The 17,095-nt window shown below is 47.1% G+C and overlaps 1 protein-coding gene across 1 annotated transcript in view; it reads right to left on the reverse strand.

The window, feature by feature from the left end:
• LOC138351621 (glutamate receptor ionotropic, delta-2-like) overlaps positions 1–17,095 on the reverse strand; it is a 149,623-nt gene that overhangs the window by 40,727 nt on the left and 91,801 nt on the right. Inside the window, exons 7-8 of the mRNA XM_069303615.1 lie at positions 12,581–12,702; positions 2,676–3,051 (exon numbers count right to left, since the gene is read on the reverse strand). Coding sequence (XP_069159716.1) covers positions 2,676–3,051; positions 12,581–12,702 — 498 coding nt within the window. The remainder of the gene's footprint in view (positions 1–2,675; positions 3,052–12,580; positions 12,703–17,095) is intronic.

The following is a 17,095-nucleotide window of genomic DNA, read 5'->3' on the forward strand; positions in this document are numbered from 1 at the left end:
GATCACATGAAGGCTCTGGCACACAGTTGGCTCATCCTTTTCCTTATATGCTTGTTACCTAATGTTGTTAATGAATAAAGGCTATTTATTCCTACTGATGCATATGACAGGCTCATGAAATAAATGGGTCTCTAGGAGTAGGTAGGATTATAACTTCGCTGAGGTAGGATTACAGCTCTTGCTTGCAGTTTCACCAGGATTCTTATATGATAGTTCCCTAGAGGATAGTTTCAAGGTACATTCTCATGGTTTAAATGAGTTTATGAAAGCAGGCTTCAGATGAGCTGAGGTAGGATAACAGCTCTTGCTTGCAGTTTCACTAGGTACCTCATTTAACACCCTTTATGAACCCTAGTCTTAGTTAAAAAAAAAGGGAGAGACAAAGAGAGAGAGAGAGAGAGACTGTTACGGTATCAACACCGCAACCTTTCATAAGTGCATATGCGACATACTAATTTATTGTGAATAATTGAGTTTACCTTGAAAAGCCGAATAGAAAACCACAACCTAACCTAACCTTCTTAGTATGTTAAGATTAGTACTGTACTTAAGATTGTACTAAGATTAGTACAATTAGTACTGAACCTATACCTATTATAGGTTAGGTAATAATTGTAATTACGAAGCAATAAGATGCTTATCTTAAGATACTAACAAGGTTAGGTAAGGTCGGTGTTTTCTATGAATCTTTTTAAGGGTATCAATTATGTTGAGTATGTCACCTATGCACATATTTAATAAGTCAATATTGACTTATTAAATTTGCGAGAACGGGTTGAACTCCCAGGCATTAGATGAGACGCAAACAACGCCATCTGTTGGCGGTTGTTGTGTGGCGTCGGTGAAGCGATCCTGTTTCATACCTCAGTTAGGAGGTGAGGGCGATGATGATGACGACCTCTGATGAATGATGGAACGATATCAATGCCATCTAGAGTACGCATCCGATTACATCTCACAGTTCCCCGGTGAAGGGTGCCATCCTAAGATGATCCAGTATACTTTCTGTCTGGCTAATGACTTATGTCCATAGAGGTGACATAAAAGTCACCTCTATGTCACCATAAAAGTCACCTCTGTGTCACCATAAAAGTCATCTCTGTGTCACCATAAAAGTCACTTCTGTGTCACCATAAAAGTCACCTCTATGTCACCATAAAAGTCACCTCTGTGTCACCATAAAAGTCACCTCTATGTCACCATAAAAGTCACCTCTATGTCACCATAAAAGTCACCTCTGTGTCACCATAAAAGTCACCTCTGTGTCACCATAAAAGTCACCTCTGTGTCACCATAAAAGTCACCTCTGTGTCACCATAAAAGTCACCTCTGTGTCACCATAAAAGTCACTTCTATGTCACCATAAAAGTCACCTCTGTGTCACCATAAAAGTCACCTCTATGTCACCATAAAAATCACGTGATGAGTATATTGTGCGGTGGAAAGCAGTTCACGTTGGGCAGTTCAGAACTGCTAACTTGGTCCTGTGAGGGGAAGAGTGGCCGCCGTCGGTAGTAGCAGTGTGTTAACTGTTGTACTTGCAGTGTTGTGTGGACCGGCGTACCCGGGATATGGCCCAGAAGACAAACGTGACCTAACATAAGCCTACCCCTTCCATTTATCTTTCTTTCTCTTTCCTTTTCTTTCTCTCTTCTCCCTTTTTTTGTTCATTGTCTTCTACGCTCCCTTGCTATCCTCTTCTTATTTTTATCTCCTTCTCATTCGGTGGTTATAATAGGAGCTGCCTCGTATGGGCCAATAGGCCCTCTGCAGCTCTTATTATTATTACTATCCCCTCTACTACACCTTACTTTGCTCCTCAGCTCTCTCTTGCCTATTCATTGCCTGTCTCTACTTCCTCATCACAATCGACTTGAGAATGGTCTAGGACGGACCGAAACGTCGTCGTCCCTTCACCTTCTAGTGTGTGGTCTGGTCAACATGGCCCAGAAGAGTTACGAGACGACAGTAGTGGCCGTCTGCTGAGAAGTGCTGCAAGTGTGTTGCTAGAGACGTCGACCAGGATGTTTCTTGAGAGCAGATGTTGGGTATTGGGAATCATGATGATGCGGTGTGTTGAGGAAGCCCATGTTGAGGAAGGTGAACTTACCGGTGATTACCAATGAACGTGGACGACGTATACTTAAAAATAGTGGACTCACTGGTAGTTGAAGAACACTGCAGATATATTGAGTGTCCTGGGTGAAAGCGACGATGTGTACATAGGTGTAGTTAGAATTCTATAGATAATATATTGGTGAAGGTGTAATTGTGTCTTGATTACCCCCTTTATTCCTTGCATTATTACTTGCTACCGTCAATTTTTGAGAACTTACCATTGACTTGGGTGGGATCATAGTAGAAGAGGCTCTAAGGCACATTAAACAAAAAGAATCCGGTTATTGCCTCAAGCAGGCCCTAACAGAGAGAGAGAGAGAGAGACAGACAGAGACAGAGACAGAGACAGAGAGACAGAGAGACACAGACAGAGAGAGAGACAGAGAGAGACAGAGAGACACAGACAGAGAGAGAGACAGAGAGAGACAGAGAGACAGAGACAGAGACAGAGAGACAGAGAGACAGAGACAGAGAGAGAGAGAGAGAGAGAGAGAGAGAGAGAGAGAGAGAGAGAGAGAGAGAGAGAGAGAGAGAGAGAGGTAGAGAGCAATACTCACCATACACAATAACACAAAAGGTGAACCAGGAGAAGAGCACCAGTCTGACTGGCCAACCTGAGCCGGATATAAAGTTTCCTTGCAGCACGAGGCTGCGAAATATATTAAAGGAATAGTTCTGGAGTGAAGGAGTACTGGAGCGCCTGAAGGAGGCTGCTGCCTCCTGGAGGAGTGAAGGTCTCAGTGACGCGCCTCGCCACCCGTTTCTCCTGAGGATCTCCGTGCTAGAGAAGGTGTGTGTGTGGAGGGGCGTGCTGGAGACGGTCGCTGGGGGAGGCGTGGTGACCCCGGGCTCTGTGACCTGCTCGTGACCCCATTGCACCAGGTAGCCAACGGGACCCATCACGAAAGTCACGGTGATCACCAGCGCCCATAACTGTGAGGACAACAATCGTCACTTTAGTCATATTAAGAATATTTGAGATCTGGTGAGATTGTTGGCATGTGTATGTACCTGGCTGTACATGTGTATATACCTGGCTATACATGTGTGTATACCTGGCAATACATGTGTATATACCTGGCTATACATGTGTATATACCTGGCTATACATGTGTATATACCTGGCAATACATGTGTGTATACCTGGCTATACATGTGTGTATACCTGGCTCTACATGTGTATATACCTGGCTATACATGTGTATATACTTGGCTATACATGTATATATACCTGGCTATACATGTGTATATACCTGGCTATATATGTGTATATACCTGGCTATACATGTGTATATACCTGGCTATACATGTGTATATACCTGGCAATACATGTGTATATACCTGGCTATACATGTGTATATACCTGGCTATACATGTGTATATACCTGGCTCTGCGTGTGTATATACCTGGCTATACATGTGTATATACCTGGCTATACATGTGTATATACCTGGCTATACATGTGTATATACCTGGCTATACATGTGTATATACCTGGCTATACATCTGTATATACCTGGCTCTGCGTGTGTATATCCCTGGCAATACATGTGTATATACCTGGCTATACATGTGTATATACCTGGCAATACATGTGTATATACCTGGCTATACATGTGTATATACCTGGCTATACATGTGTATATACCTGGCTCTGCGTGTGTATATACCTGGCAATACATGTGTATATACCTGGCTATACATGTGTATATACCTGGCAATACATGTGTGTATACCTGGCTATACATGTGTATATACCTGGCTCTACATGTGTATATACCTGGCTATACATGTGTATATACCTGGCTATACATGTGTGTATACCTGGCTATACATGTGTATATACCTGGCTCTGCGTGTTTATATCCCTGGCAATACATGTGTATATACCTGGCTATACATGTGTATATCCCTGGCAATACATGTGTATATACCTGGCTCTGCGTGTTTATATCCCTGGCAATACATGTGTATATACCTGGCTATACATGTGTATACACCTGGCTCTACATGTGTATATACCTGGCTATACATGTTGTAACATGCAACAGTGTCGCAGATATTCTGGGCAGCTGTACTGTGGCTCTCACTCTCGTTGAATAAAGTGCTACTTCGGCCCTTGTGGTATGAAAGTTCCAGCATTAAACAAGAAACAGATGAACAATTCAATTTTTTAGTATAATCTTAAATATTAATACACATGAAAAACAGTTGCCTGAAAACACTTCGCAATCACACAAGAAAGTACAGAATAAACACATGAACAAAATGACGTTAATAAAAGGTAAACTTGAGCTGAAAAATATTTTCACAAAACACCACAACCTGCACCTGCCGACGCGGGGAGCAGACGACTAGTGGAGGCAGTAGTGTAGAGCTCCGACTAGTGGAGGCAGTAGTGTAGAGCTCCGACTAGTGGAGGCAGTAGTGTAGAGCAGACGACTAGTGGAGGCAGTAGTGTAGAGCTCCGACTAGTGGAGGCAGTAGTGTAGAGCAGACGACTAGTGGAGGCAGTAGTGTAGAGCTCCGACTAGTGGAGGCAGTAGTGTAGAGCTCCGACTAGTGGAGGCAGTAGTGTAGAGCAGACGACTAGTGGAGGCAGTAGTGTAGAGCTCCGACTAGTGGAGGCAGTAGTGTAGAGCAGACGACTAGTGGAGGCAGTAGTGTAGAGCAGACGACTAGTGGAGGCAGTAGTGTAGAGCTCCGACTAGTGGAGGCAGTAGTGTAGAGCTCCGACTAGTGGAGGCAGTAGTGTAGAGCTCCGACTAGTGGAGGCAGTAGTGTAGAGCTCCGGAGCACCCTGAAGAGTGTGCCTTCTGTGGGCGAAATCCGGAGTACATGTACTCCTGGTGGTGACGTCACGTCCTGTGTCACTGATGTCAATAACGAGAGAGACCAGCAGGATCACTGGTAGTATAGTCACCGCTAACTTATTCACGGGTGAGGGCACCTGGCAGGGGGTGACGAGGCTTGTGGAGGGTGACAGTGGAGTATACCCAGGCACACGTCTGGCACGACTGTCTGGGTGTGCTGCCATAGAGATGGATTGTAGAGTGATGGCATTAAAGGTAAAAGGAAGAGGCAGTCTCCACTGTTATGCGGGGGAATTACATGACAGCTCCTCCCCGAAACCTCTTCCTATATCTTGAGATGTTGATTCTGGAAGTATGTTGGAAGTGGGAGGTTGAACTTCATGGACACAGGATAGTGCATCTGTAACTATGTTGTCTGAGCCTTTGATGTAGAATATCTTGAGGTTATAATTCTGTAGGAACAAGGCCCAATGGAGTAGACACTGGTTGAAGAATTGGGCTGGTTGTGGAAAACGAGGATTGTGGTGAGAATAGTGATGGGTTTGTGTGCTTGGAGGTGAGGTTCATATTGTTGCAAGCACAGTACGATGGCGAGCAGCTCCTTCTCTATGGTGCGGTAATTTTGTTGATGAGGCTTCAGCTTGTAGCTGTAGCAGCTGACTAATAGGACTACTCCCCCTCGCTGCTGCATCAGGACACCCCCCCCCCCCCCCTTCTAATGCCGGTGCTGCTGGCATCAACATTAAGGATGAAGGATTGCTTCACATCTGGTAAGACGAGAATAGGATTATTATATAACAAAGTTTTCAATTGTTCGAAGGCAATGGATTCGGAGGAGGTCCAAATATATTTTCTTTCAGTGCTGGTGAGGTTGATTACAGGTGTGGCAACTGTTCTAAAATTCTTGCAAAATCGACGGTAATAAGAGCCCAATCCTATAATCTCATAAGTTGTTTACGTGAAGTAGGCAGTGGATATTTTTGGATGGCTTGAAGGTGAATATGTAGAGGTGCAGTACTTCCACGGCTTATGACATGACCAAGATAACGCACTTTACCTTTGGCAAAGGTTACCTTACCTTGAGGTTACCTTGAGGTTACCTTGAGGTGCTTCCGGGGCTTAGTGTCCCCGCGGCCCGGTCGTCGACCAGGCCTCCTAGTGGCAAGGTGGACTTGCCCAAATTAATGGTGAGACCGGCCTGGAGATGCTTGTTTAATAGTCGTTGTAGCTGGTGTAGACGTTCTTCCCAGGCGTTGGTCGCTACAACGATATCATCCAGGTAGGCATGGGTGTCGTCAAAGTCTTGCATGATGAGGTTGACAGCTTTTTGGAAGGTGACTGGGGCATTGCAGGGTCCTAAAGGTAAGCGTTCGCATCTAAATAGGCCAAAAAGAGAGGTAAAAACAGAGATGTTCTTAGCACGCTCAGTAAGACTTATTTGGTGATAGCCCTTTAAGAGGTCTATTTGAGACAAAGATTTAGCGTTACCAATGGCACTTAAGATGTCATCGATGTGAGGTAAGGGGTAAGAATCCTTAACAGTGACAGAATTTACATTTCAGTAATCTGTGCACAGTCTTATCTTGCCATGTGGTTTGGGAACCAGTATGCATAGTGGAGCTCAAGGAGATTCACAAGGTGTAGCTAATCCATTGTTGAGGAGGTACTTTACTTCGGCAAACATGGCTTCTCTCTTCTGTAGACTGATGCGGTAGTAAGGGTGACGGATGGGCATTGTATCAGGGAGCAGCTGGATGTCGTGTTGCAATAAAGTACATTCCTGAGGAGTGTCTTGAAACAGTTCTTTATGGGTAGAGATTAATTTGATCATAAGAACACAATTATCAGTGATGTGGGCACTAGGGAAGATCCTTTAAGATTTCAAAATTAGAGGTCATTGAATTAGTATTATCGCACTCAGGCGGAGATGTAGCAGGGAATGTATCGCTGTTGGAATATCTATCCGTAAAAGCAAATATTGGCAACAATACAGGTGGTGGATTACCTTGGTAACTTTTGAGTAGGTTGACGTGGTAGAGTTGTGTCTTACGACGCTGGTCAGGGGTCTCAGGAATGTAGTTGTTGTTCTTGCATTCTTTGATGCGATAAAATCCTGAAAATTTACTTTGAAAATGTAGAGCTTGAGATAGGAAAATATGCCAGGACGAAATCTCCTACATTAAACTTTCTTACCTTAATGTTCTTGTCAAAATGTGTTTTCATCTTATGTTGGGAGGTCAATTAATTAGCACTAGCAAACTTATGGACTTGTTCAAGCTTACGTCTCAAGTTTCTAAGAAATTGAGGTACATTAAGGGAATCACTGAAAGTGTTTTACGTTAATGAATCATTAAAGGCTTCAAGGGAATCACACACTTACGACCGTAGAGCTTCTCATAAGGAGATACTCCAAGAGATTCCTTAGGAAGACTTCTGAAAATGCACGTAAGGAGATCTAGTTGCTAATCCCATTCTTTCTCAGTATTATTACAAAATTTCCTTAATAGTAACTTGATGGTTTGATGACTACGTTCTTGAGATCCCTGTGAAGCAGGATGATATAGACTAGACAAAACTTGTTTAATGTTAAATTCCTGAAGGGTTTTCTTAAATAACTCGCCGGTGAAATAAGTTCCACAGTCACTTTGTATCTCCTTCGGGAAACCATACTGAGTGAAGATCTTCAACAGATGCTTGAAAACTGTAGCAGCCGTAATATTCTTAACGGGAACTGCTATTGGGAACCTGGTTGTAGGACACATTACAGTGATGGTGTTCGGATCTGGTTCGTGGTAAGGGTCCCACACAGTCGATGACGAGCTTGGAGAAAGGTTCTGAAGGCACAGGAATAGGGATAAGTGGTGCCTTAGGAATGGGAACATTAGGTTTGCCTGCCATATGACGTGAATAACAAGTATTAATAAAGGCCTTTACATCTCGTGCCATGCCTGGACAAAAATAGTCCTGGCGAAGAGCATTGTAAGTCTTATTGATGCCGTACTGAGACATCGTGTCATGAGTTAACATTAAGATGTCTGGTCTTAAAGATGTTGGAACTACCAACTGATTTGCATTAGCCCAGTCATCCTCTGCGTTGAGTTTACTGGGTCTGAGTTTACGGTACAATAGTTAGTTATCATGAACATAAAATCCGGGGATGGCATCAGTCTTAATCCGAGCTGGAAAAACAAGGGAGTTAAAGAATATATCAGATTGTTGTGAATTACAGACCTCCAACCGGTTGAGATTCGGTGGGAGGCCTCGCACATCTTGAGGGACAGCTGCTGCTACTTGTGGTTGAGCGGCTTGAGCACGGGTGGTCACTAGAACAGGCTGGGAGATGACTGCTGATTCTTCTGTCACGGTTACCTCTTCCTCTGTTATATAGGTCATGGCAGGGTCTTCTTCCGTGGCCGAGTCACATACCTGGGGTTTGTCATAGATGATCAAGGTCGTGGAGTCTTGCTGATTGACCAAGTCGTTGCCCAGGAGAAGTTGAATTCCTGGCATGGGAAAAGTTTTCTTCCGAATGGCGACTTGGACTTCTCCACGAATGAATGGACACTCCAGAAAGACTGTGGCGAGCGAGTACGGTGTAGTTGCAGTGAGGTCAGTGATCAGGACGGTTTCTCCAGTGTGGGTGACTTGAGGTGCAGTGACTTTTAGTACAATGCTCTGTAGCGAAGCTGTGTCCCTCAAGGTGCTCACTTTGACCTTTCCATCAGAATCTCTACCGTTTTCAGAGACAGTTCCTGGATACACATGTGTATCAAATAAAGCAAGATCAGTAACAGGAACATTTACATGTAACACAGGCTTAGTAGGCTTAGGTGAAGCAGTGCTACTAGTTCTACGATTAGGGTTAGGACGATGAGCAATCAGGTGTTCATAAGTTTTACAATACTGCAGTAAGGTGCATAGTTAACGCCTTTATGACTTACTTTAGATGAAGCATGACTGGAACAAAATGGTTTACTGGAATTTGAATCAAAAGATTTATGGATTAGACTGTAAGTATCAGCTGACTTGGCACATTTAGTGTGGTTCGTTTCTCCCTTATCTGCAAGATATAGGCGCTCTGGGTTAGGAATACGCTACATAACTTCTTCCATTAGTACAAGATTGATCAAATCACCAAAGGAGGTGATCTGGGCTGATTCTAACCACTTCATAAAATACCTGGTCTTAGATTGCACATACTCAACATAGGTTTGTGCATTAGTTTTGACAAAGTCCCGAAAACGTCATCGATAATTTTCTGGGGACAGTAGATAAGCATCAAGTCAGTATCTGGTTTTAATACATCATTGTCAGTCTCGGTGGCAAGAGTACTGAGTTGACCAGACCACACACTAGAAATTGAAGGGACGACGACGTTTCGGTCCGTCCTGGACCATTCTCAAGTCGATTGTGAATGGTCCAGGACGGACCGAAACGTCGTCGTCCCTTCAATTTCTAGTGTGTGGTCTGGTCAACATACTTCAGCCACGTTATTGTGACTCATCGCCTGCAAGAGTACTGAGTGTCAAGGCGGCTCTTCTATAAGATGAGCTCTGAGAAGTATTGACCATTGGTTCCTTGGCCAGTGTAGCGGGGGTGGTAAGGGCTTCATACGAAGTAAAAAATGAATCCACCTCTGCCTCCACAAAAGGTGGCATCATTTTGATACAATGTGAAGAGGTCAAAAAGTACTGCATGGTAAGTTGGCTTCTGGTTGCTGGTGCTTCTGGATGTGGGTAGTTTCAAGTCCCAACTCCTGATGTCAGTAATTGAGTGCGGCGTTAGCTTTCTCTCGTTCTAAGCGTAGTACGATGGCAGCAATTTCACTTTCTTATTGTTGTCTCTTTGAGTTGAAGTTTCTGGGCTAGGCTCTGGAGTCCTTTTACTTCTCGTCGACGTTGCAGGTCAGCTTCTTGTTATCGTTGACGTTGCAGGTCAGCTTCTTGTTATCGTTGACGTTGCAGGTCAGCTTCTTGTTATCGTTGACGTTGCAGGTCAGCTTCTTGTTATCGTTGACGTTGCAGGTCAGCTTCTTGTTATCGTCGACGTTGCAGGTCAGCTTCTTGTTATCGTCGACGTTGCAGGTCAGCTCCTTCTTGTTATCGTCGACGTTGCAGTTCAGCTTCTTGTTATCGTCGACGTTGCAGGTCAGCTCCTTCTTGTTATCGTTGACGTTGCAGTTCAGCTCCTTCTTGTTATCGTTGACGTTGCAGGTCAGCTCCTTCTTGTTCTTGGTGATGGATTCTTTCTTGTTCGTGTGCACATTCTAATTCAGCTTTGTGTTCTCGGAGGCTGAGTTGCTCTTGTTCACGTCCACGGGCTAATGAAGCGTCTTGTCCTCTTATTTCCCGTTTTCATTCATCAGCCTCGGCTTCTAAGCGAGCTAACTCGACTTTCAGTTTCTTGAGAGCTGGAGCAGATTTGTCAACAACTTGATGTTGTTCCTGGTGTTCCGAATTATAAGACCATTGTCAGCTAAATAGTCTAATATCATGTTTTGTTGTTAATGTTTGGTAGCACCAAGTGGTGGAGAGAGGCGATACTCTCGGGTTAAAGTTAGTAATTCAGCTTTATTAGCACGAATTAAATTATGAATCATGAAAAATACCTGAAACAGAGGTACCTGATAGGTACCTAAAACATAGGTACCTGAAACATTCGGCAAGAAATCACACAAGAAAGTACAAAATAAACACATGAACAAAATGACGTTAATAAAAGGTAAATGTGAGCTGACGAATATTTACACAAAACACCACAACCTGCACCTGCTGATGCGAGGAGCAAACGTCTAGTGGAGGCAGTAGTGTTGCTGTTGTTGGTGATTAGGGGCCACGACGTTCGAGGGATCAGCTGCCCGATATCGGGAAATAGCAAAGAGGGATTGGATCCCAACAGTCTCTTCAGGCAAAAGACTACAGGCTTCTCAGGCCACAGACTACAGGCTTCTCAGGCCACAGACTACAGGCTTCTCAGGCCACGGGCATGACGGATGAAGCGGAAGGTATGGGGAAGGATGATATAATCATCTTCAGCTCTTGCACCTGCCCCATCAAGGAGAATGGGAACCATGAGGTAGGGAATATTCAGTCTACGAACGGCACTTTGTAGTCTGACGCGAGTGCTATAAAATCATGGGCAGTGAAGAAAAGGTTGTTCCACTGTATCCTCCTAGGTCGGACACCACTGGCAGTATGGAAAATCAACCAAACATAGACGATGGAGATGTGCAGCTAGGCAGGTGTGCCCAATCCGGAGATGAGTGATGCCAGTATTGAGGAATTGTGAATACTGACAAGTCCGTGGACATGGGGAGAAGTCCTCCTGGAGACCTGCCAGAGAGGAGGGCCTAAGTGCCTGCGCCATCACTGCCTCCCAAATCGCGAGGCAAGCCACCCGAAGTTGTAAGAGAATTTCGGTAAGCTCCAGAGGCACAGATGTAGAGTCCTGGAGACCATGCGCCATCCCTGCTGCTGCGTCGGTCACCTCATTGCCATTACTACCGACATGTGACGGAACCCATCGGAGATAGATCGACCAACACAGAGTTCCAGAGTATGGCAGCAGTTCTCCATTGATCTGTGACACAGTATGACGATGGACTTGCAGACACCGAGTTTATATCAGCTGTAGGACTGAAATAGAGTTCACATAGAAAACCACTGCTTAGAGGTCTGAAATTTGTTGAAGGAGTCGTAAAGCTAGTAAGATTGAAAACAGTTTCCCCGCCAGGCACGAATGAGCAGAGGGAGAGTTTCCATGTCTGAAAAAAGGAAAGCATTCAGCCGCAGAGGTGGATGGTGGCTGATCTTTGCGGGACCCATCCGTGTAAACCTGCAAGTATCCCAGGGTATAAGGAGGTGCCCTGATCTGCAAAAATTGAAAAGGTCAGACCCTCTAAACTCTCTTCCGACGAGGAGGCTTGGAAAAGTCGACAGGCATCCGGTTGAGCTCCTCTGCCCACGGAGGCACCGGAGAGATGATCGGGCCAGAGCTGGGTACAGGGACCGGAAGGGAAAACAGTGAGAATGCATCCAAGGCCTGGATGACAAAAGGCAGCTGACAGCGTCTGGAGTGTCCAGCCGGCACATTCCACCAATTAGTCTCGAGCTACAGGCAAGTAAGTGGATGGTTAGCAGGGAGACGCACTATCCGTTGAAGCCAGCGACAGAGGGCTATAAGACGTTCAAAGCGCAGGGACCCTGACCTCAACTCGGCATGGAGAGAGAGAAATGGCGAGGAGGGCATAGCTCCTAGTGCTGAGCGAAGGGCGCCATTTTGGATAGGATCCAGCCTAGCCAGGACCAATGATGCTGCTGAGCCATAGACATCACTCATAATACATGATCTTGCTGCGAATGAATGCCTTATAGAGAGCTAGGAGCGACTCCCGCGAAGCCCCCTATGCCGCCCCAGAGAGCCATTTCATGATGTTCAAGTGACTTAGGCATAAGGCTCGAAGGTAATCCACATGATGCTTCCACGAAAGGCACATAATCCCCATGAGAGTGATGCCTCACTACCGCTCTCTCTTTTAAACTAAGACTAGAGAGAGAGAGAGAGAGAGTAGGATGGGTAAGAGAACAGGAGAAAGAGAGAGTGGGAGGGGTAAGAGGACTATAGGGGAAGAGAGAGAGAGAGTACTAACCTTGAGGGTGAAGGGATAAAACACAGCAAATGATCTATTCTTCTCGGCTGGTGCTCGACTAACTAAAGTTGTTGACTCCATAAAGTACGGGTTGGTGAAGTCGACCACTGACGCTCGCTGTTCTGAAGCACCAGAAAGATAAGTTTCGTATCATCGGCTCTCTTTATGAGCTAAACCATAACAAGGTGTCACTTGACACCACAACACAACACAATGGGATAATCACACAATAAAAATAATGGTATTTTAATATAATTATATCAACTTACTTACGTGTCAGTAAGACGTCCGTATTAATCAATCTCTCCCAACACTTCCTGTAACAGATGTTAAACAGTCCTATATCTCAAATGTGCAATATAATAATCTTCACACACACACACACGTCGTCGGTCACTCACACACACACACGTCGTCGGTCACTCACACACACATACGTCGTCGGTCACTCACACACACACACGTCGTCGGTCACTCACACACACACACGTCGTCGGTCACTCACACACACACACGTCGTCGGTCACTCACACACACATACGGTCGTCGGTCACTCACACACACACACGTCGTCGGTCACTCACACACACACACGTCGTCGGTCACTCACACACACACACGTCGTCGGTCACTCACACACACACACGTCGTCGGTCACTCACTAGTAACTCGTCTCGGAAAACACAGACATCATTTACTAACCTTTAATGCAATATGTAGATAATATTGCTGCTGATTTTGCACTAACAAATTAACACAAAAGTAGTTCTTTAATCAATCACATAAAATTAGAATTGTGGCGTTTTCCCTGAGAAAATGAGGATATCGTTGACACGCAACTAGAATATACACTATTATATATAAAATAATTGTTAAAACGCCAGTCTAAGCGTTAGAATTAACAAAAAAGTATTCTCTATGATTGAATGTAATATAATTATCAATAAAACTAAAGTCTACCTCCCATTGTCAATAACAGGGCAGAATTAGAACCGTTCTGGGGGAGGGTCCCTAGACCGGAGAGGAAGACGCCATTAAGAACAACAACGTCACGCTTGGGAGCACACTTTTTTTTTTTTTTTTTTTTTTTCGATATATACAAGAGGTGTTACATTCTTGTACAGCCAATAGTACGCGTAGCGTTTCGGGCAAGTCCCTGGAATACGATCCCCTGCCGCGAAGAATCGTTTTTTCATCCAAGTACACATTTTACTGTTGCGTTAAACAGAGGCTACAGTTAAGGAATTGCGCCCAGTAAATCCACCCCGGCCAGGATACGAACCCATGACATGGCGCTCGCGGAACGCCAGGCGAGTGTCTTACCACTACACCACGGAGACTTGTAAGCTTCACCAATATTTCCCTGTAGTCGCAGCGTTGTGGGACACAAGCCTCCCATCAACAGCACATCTTCGCTAGCCAATGAGGGAAGTGTTGTGTACCCGTTATATCTAGTCATGCCCGGCCAGTAATGTAGGTAGATTAGGGTAGACCGGTGAGAACACGAGGCGAGCCACCAGACAAGGTAAATATCATTCATGAATTAGAATGCGATCATCACATGTGACATGGTAATGAATTAGGGTCATCACACGTGACATGTGATGACCCTAACCTAACACACGATGGGTACTGGTTGGCGTGATCTTTCGTGTTCACATCTAGTTGACTAAGCTATAATCAACTATACAGCTAAGCTGTGTTTAAATTGGTTAATTAACCAACGTAGTCTAACACTTGGTAACATTTTTATCAAATTGCTACCAATAAAAATGTTGATTTGGTAAGCTATATAATTATTAAACCCCCAACTTCTGTAGGAAACTACTTGTGGCAAAATTAAACATAGAGTCCACTTTAATATCATACAGTCCGCTATCAAAATAAATAAATTACCGTAAGAAATACATTAATATAGAAATAACTAATAAATTATAAATAATTAAATACCAGGTAGCATCAGGTGGCCAGAGGTACCGGTATTGATGCACCAGGTGGCCAGAGGTACCGGTATTGATGCACCAGGTGGCCAGAGGTACTGGTGTTGATGCATCAGGTGGCCAGAGGTACTGGTGTTGATGCACCAGGTGGCCAGAGGTACTGGTGTTGATGCATCAGGTGGCCAGAGGTACTGGTGTTGATGCACCAGGTGGCCAGAGGTACTGGTGTTGATGCATCAGGTGGCCAGAGGTACTGGTGTTGATGCACCAGGTGGCCAGAGGTACCGGTGTTGATGCATCAGGTGGCCAGAGGTACTGGTGGTGGTGGTGCACCAGGTGGCCAGAGGTACTGGTGTTGATGCATCAGGTGGCCAGAGGTACTGGTGTTGATGCACCAGGTGGCCAGAGGTACTGGTGTTGATGCATCAGGTGGCCAGAGGTACCGGTATTGATGCACCAGGTGGCCAGAGGTACCGGTGGTGGTGGTGCACTAGGTGGCCAGAGGTACTGGTGTTGATGCACCAGGTGGCCAGAGGTACTGGTGTTGATGCACCAGGTGGCCAGAGGTACTGGTGGTGCACCAGGTGGCCAGAGGTACTGGTGGTGCACCAGGTGGCCAGAGGTACTGGTGTTGATGCACCAGGTGGCCAGAGGTACTGGTGTTGATGCACCAGGTGGCGAGAGGTACTGGTGGTGCACCAGGTGGCCAGAGGTACTGGTGGTGCACCAGGTGGCCAGAGGTACTGGTGGTGCACCAGGTGGCCAGAGGTACTGGTGGTGCACCAGGTGGCCAGAGGTACTGGTGGTGGTGCACCAGGTGGCCAGAGGTACTGGTGGTGGTGCACCAGGTGGCCAGAGGTACCGGTATTGATGCACCAGGTGGCCAGAGGTACTGGTGGTGGTGCACCAGGTGGCCAGAGGTACTGGTGGTGGTGCACCAGGGGCCAGAGATGCTGGTGTTCGTGCACCAGGTGGCCAGAGGTACTGGTGGTGTGCACCAGGGGCCAGAGGTACTGGTGGTGGTGCACCAAGGGCCAGATGTACTGGTGGTGGTGCACCAAGTGGCCAGAGGTACTGGTGGTGGTGCACCAAGGGCCAGAGGTACTGGTGGTGGTGCACCAGGTGGCCAGAGGTCCTGGTGGTGGTGCACCAAGGGCCAGATGTACTGGTGGTGGTGCACCAGGTGGCCAGAGGTACTGGTGGTGGTGCACCAGGTGGCCAGAGGTACTGGTGGTGGTGGTGCACCAGGTGGCCAGAGGTACTGGTGGTGCACCAGGTGGCCAGAGGTACTGGTGGTGCACCAGGTGGCGAGAGGTACTGGTGGTGCACCAGGTGACCAGAGGTACTGGTGGAGCACCAGGTGGCCAGAGGTACCGGTATTGATGCACCAGGTGGCCAGAGGTACCGGTATTGATGCACCAGGTGGCCAGAGGTACTGGTGGTGGTGGTGCACTAGGTGGCCAGAGGTACTGGTGTTGATGCACCAGGTGGCCAGAGGTACTGGTGTTGATGCACCAGGTGGCGAGAGGTACTGGTGGTGCACCAGGTGGCCAGAGGTACTGGTGGTGCACCAGGTGGCCAGAGGTACTGGTGGTGCACCAGGTGGCCAGAGGTACTGGTGGTGCACCAAGTGGCCAGAGGTACTGGTGGTGGTGCACCAGGTGGCCAGAGGTACTGGTGGTGGTGCACCAGGTGGCCAGAGGTACCGGTATTGATGCACCAGGTGGCCAGAGGTACTGGTGGTGGTGCACCAGGTGGCCAGAGGTACTGGTGGTGGTGCACCAGGGGCCAGAGATGCTGGTGTTGGTGCACCAGGTGGCCAGAGGTACTGGTGGTGTGCACCAGGGGCCAGAGGTACTGGTGGTGGTGCACCAAGGGCCAGATGTACTGGTGGTGGTGCACCAAGGGCCAGATGTACTGGTGGTGGTGCACCAAGTGGCCAGAGGTACTGGTGGTGGTGCACCAAGGGCCAGAGGTACTGGTGGTGGTGCACCAGGTGGCCAGAGGTACTGGTGGTGGTGCACCAAGGGCCAGATGTACTGGTGGTGGTGCACCAGGTGGCCAGAGGTACTGGTGGTGGTGCACCAGGTGGCCAGAGGTACTGGTGGTGGTGGTGCACCAGGTGGCCAGAGGTACTGGTGGTGCACCAGGTGGCCAGAGGTACTGGTGGTGCACCAGGTGGCGAGAGGTACTGGTGGTGCACCAGGTGACCAGAGGTACTGGTGGAGCACCAGGTGGCCAGAGGTACCGGTATTGATGCACCAGGTGGCCAGAGGTACCGGTATTGATGCACCAGGTGGCCAGAGGTACTGGTGGTGGTGGTGCACCAGGTGGCCAGAGGTACTGGTGGTGCACCAGGTGGCGAGAGGTACTGGTGGTGCACCAGGTGGCCAGAGGTACTGGTGGTGCACCAGGTGGCCAGAGGTACTGGTGGTGCACCAGGTGGCCAGAGGTACTGGTGGTGCACCAGGTGGCCAGAGGTACTGGTGGTGCACCAGGTGGCCAGAGGTACTGGTGGTGCACCAGGTGACCAGAGGGACTGGTGGTGCACCAGGTGGCCAGAGGTACCGGTATT

This window comes from Procambarus clarkii, chromosome 50 (genome assembly GCF_040958095.1).
Source record: "Procambarus clarkii isolate CNS0578487 chromosome 50, FALCON_Pclarkii_2.0, whole genome shotgun sequence".
NCBI lineage: Eukaryota > Metazoa > Arthropoda > Malacostraca > Decapoda > Cambaridae > Procambarus > Procambarus clarkii.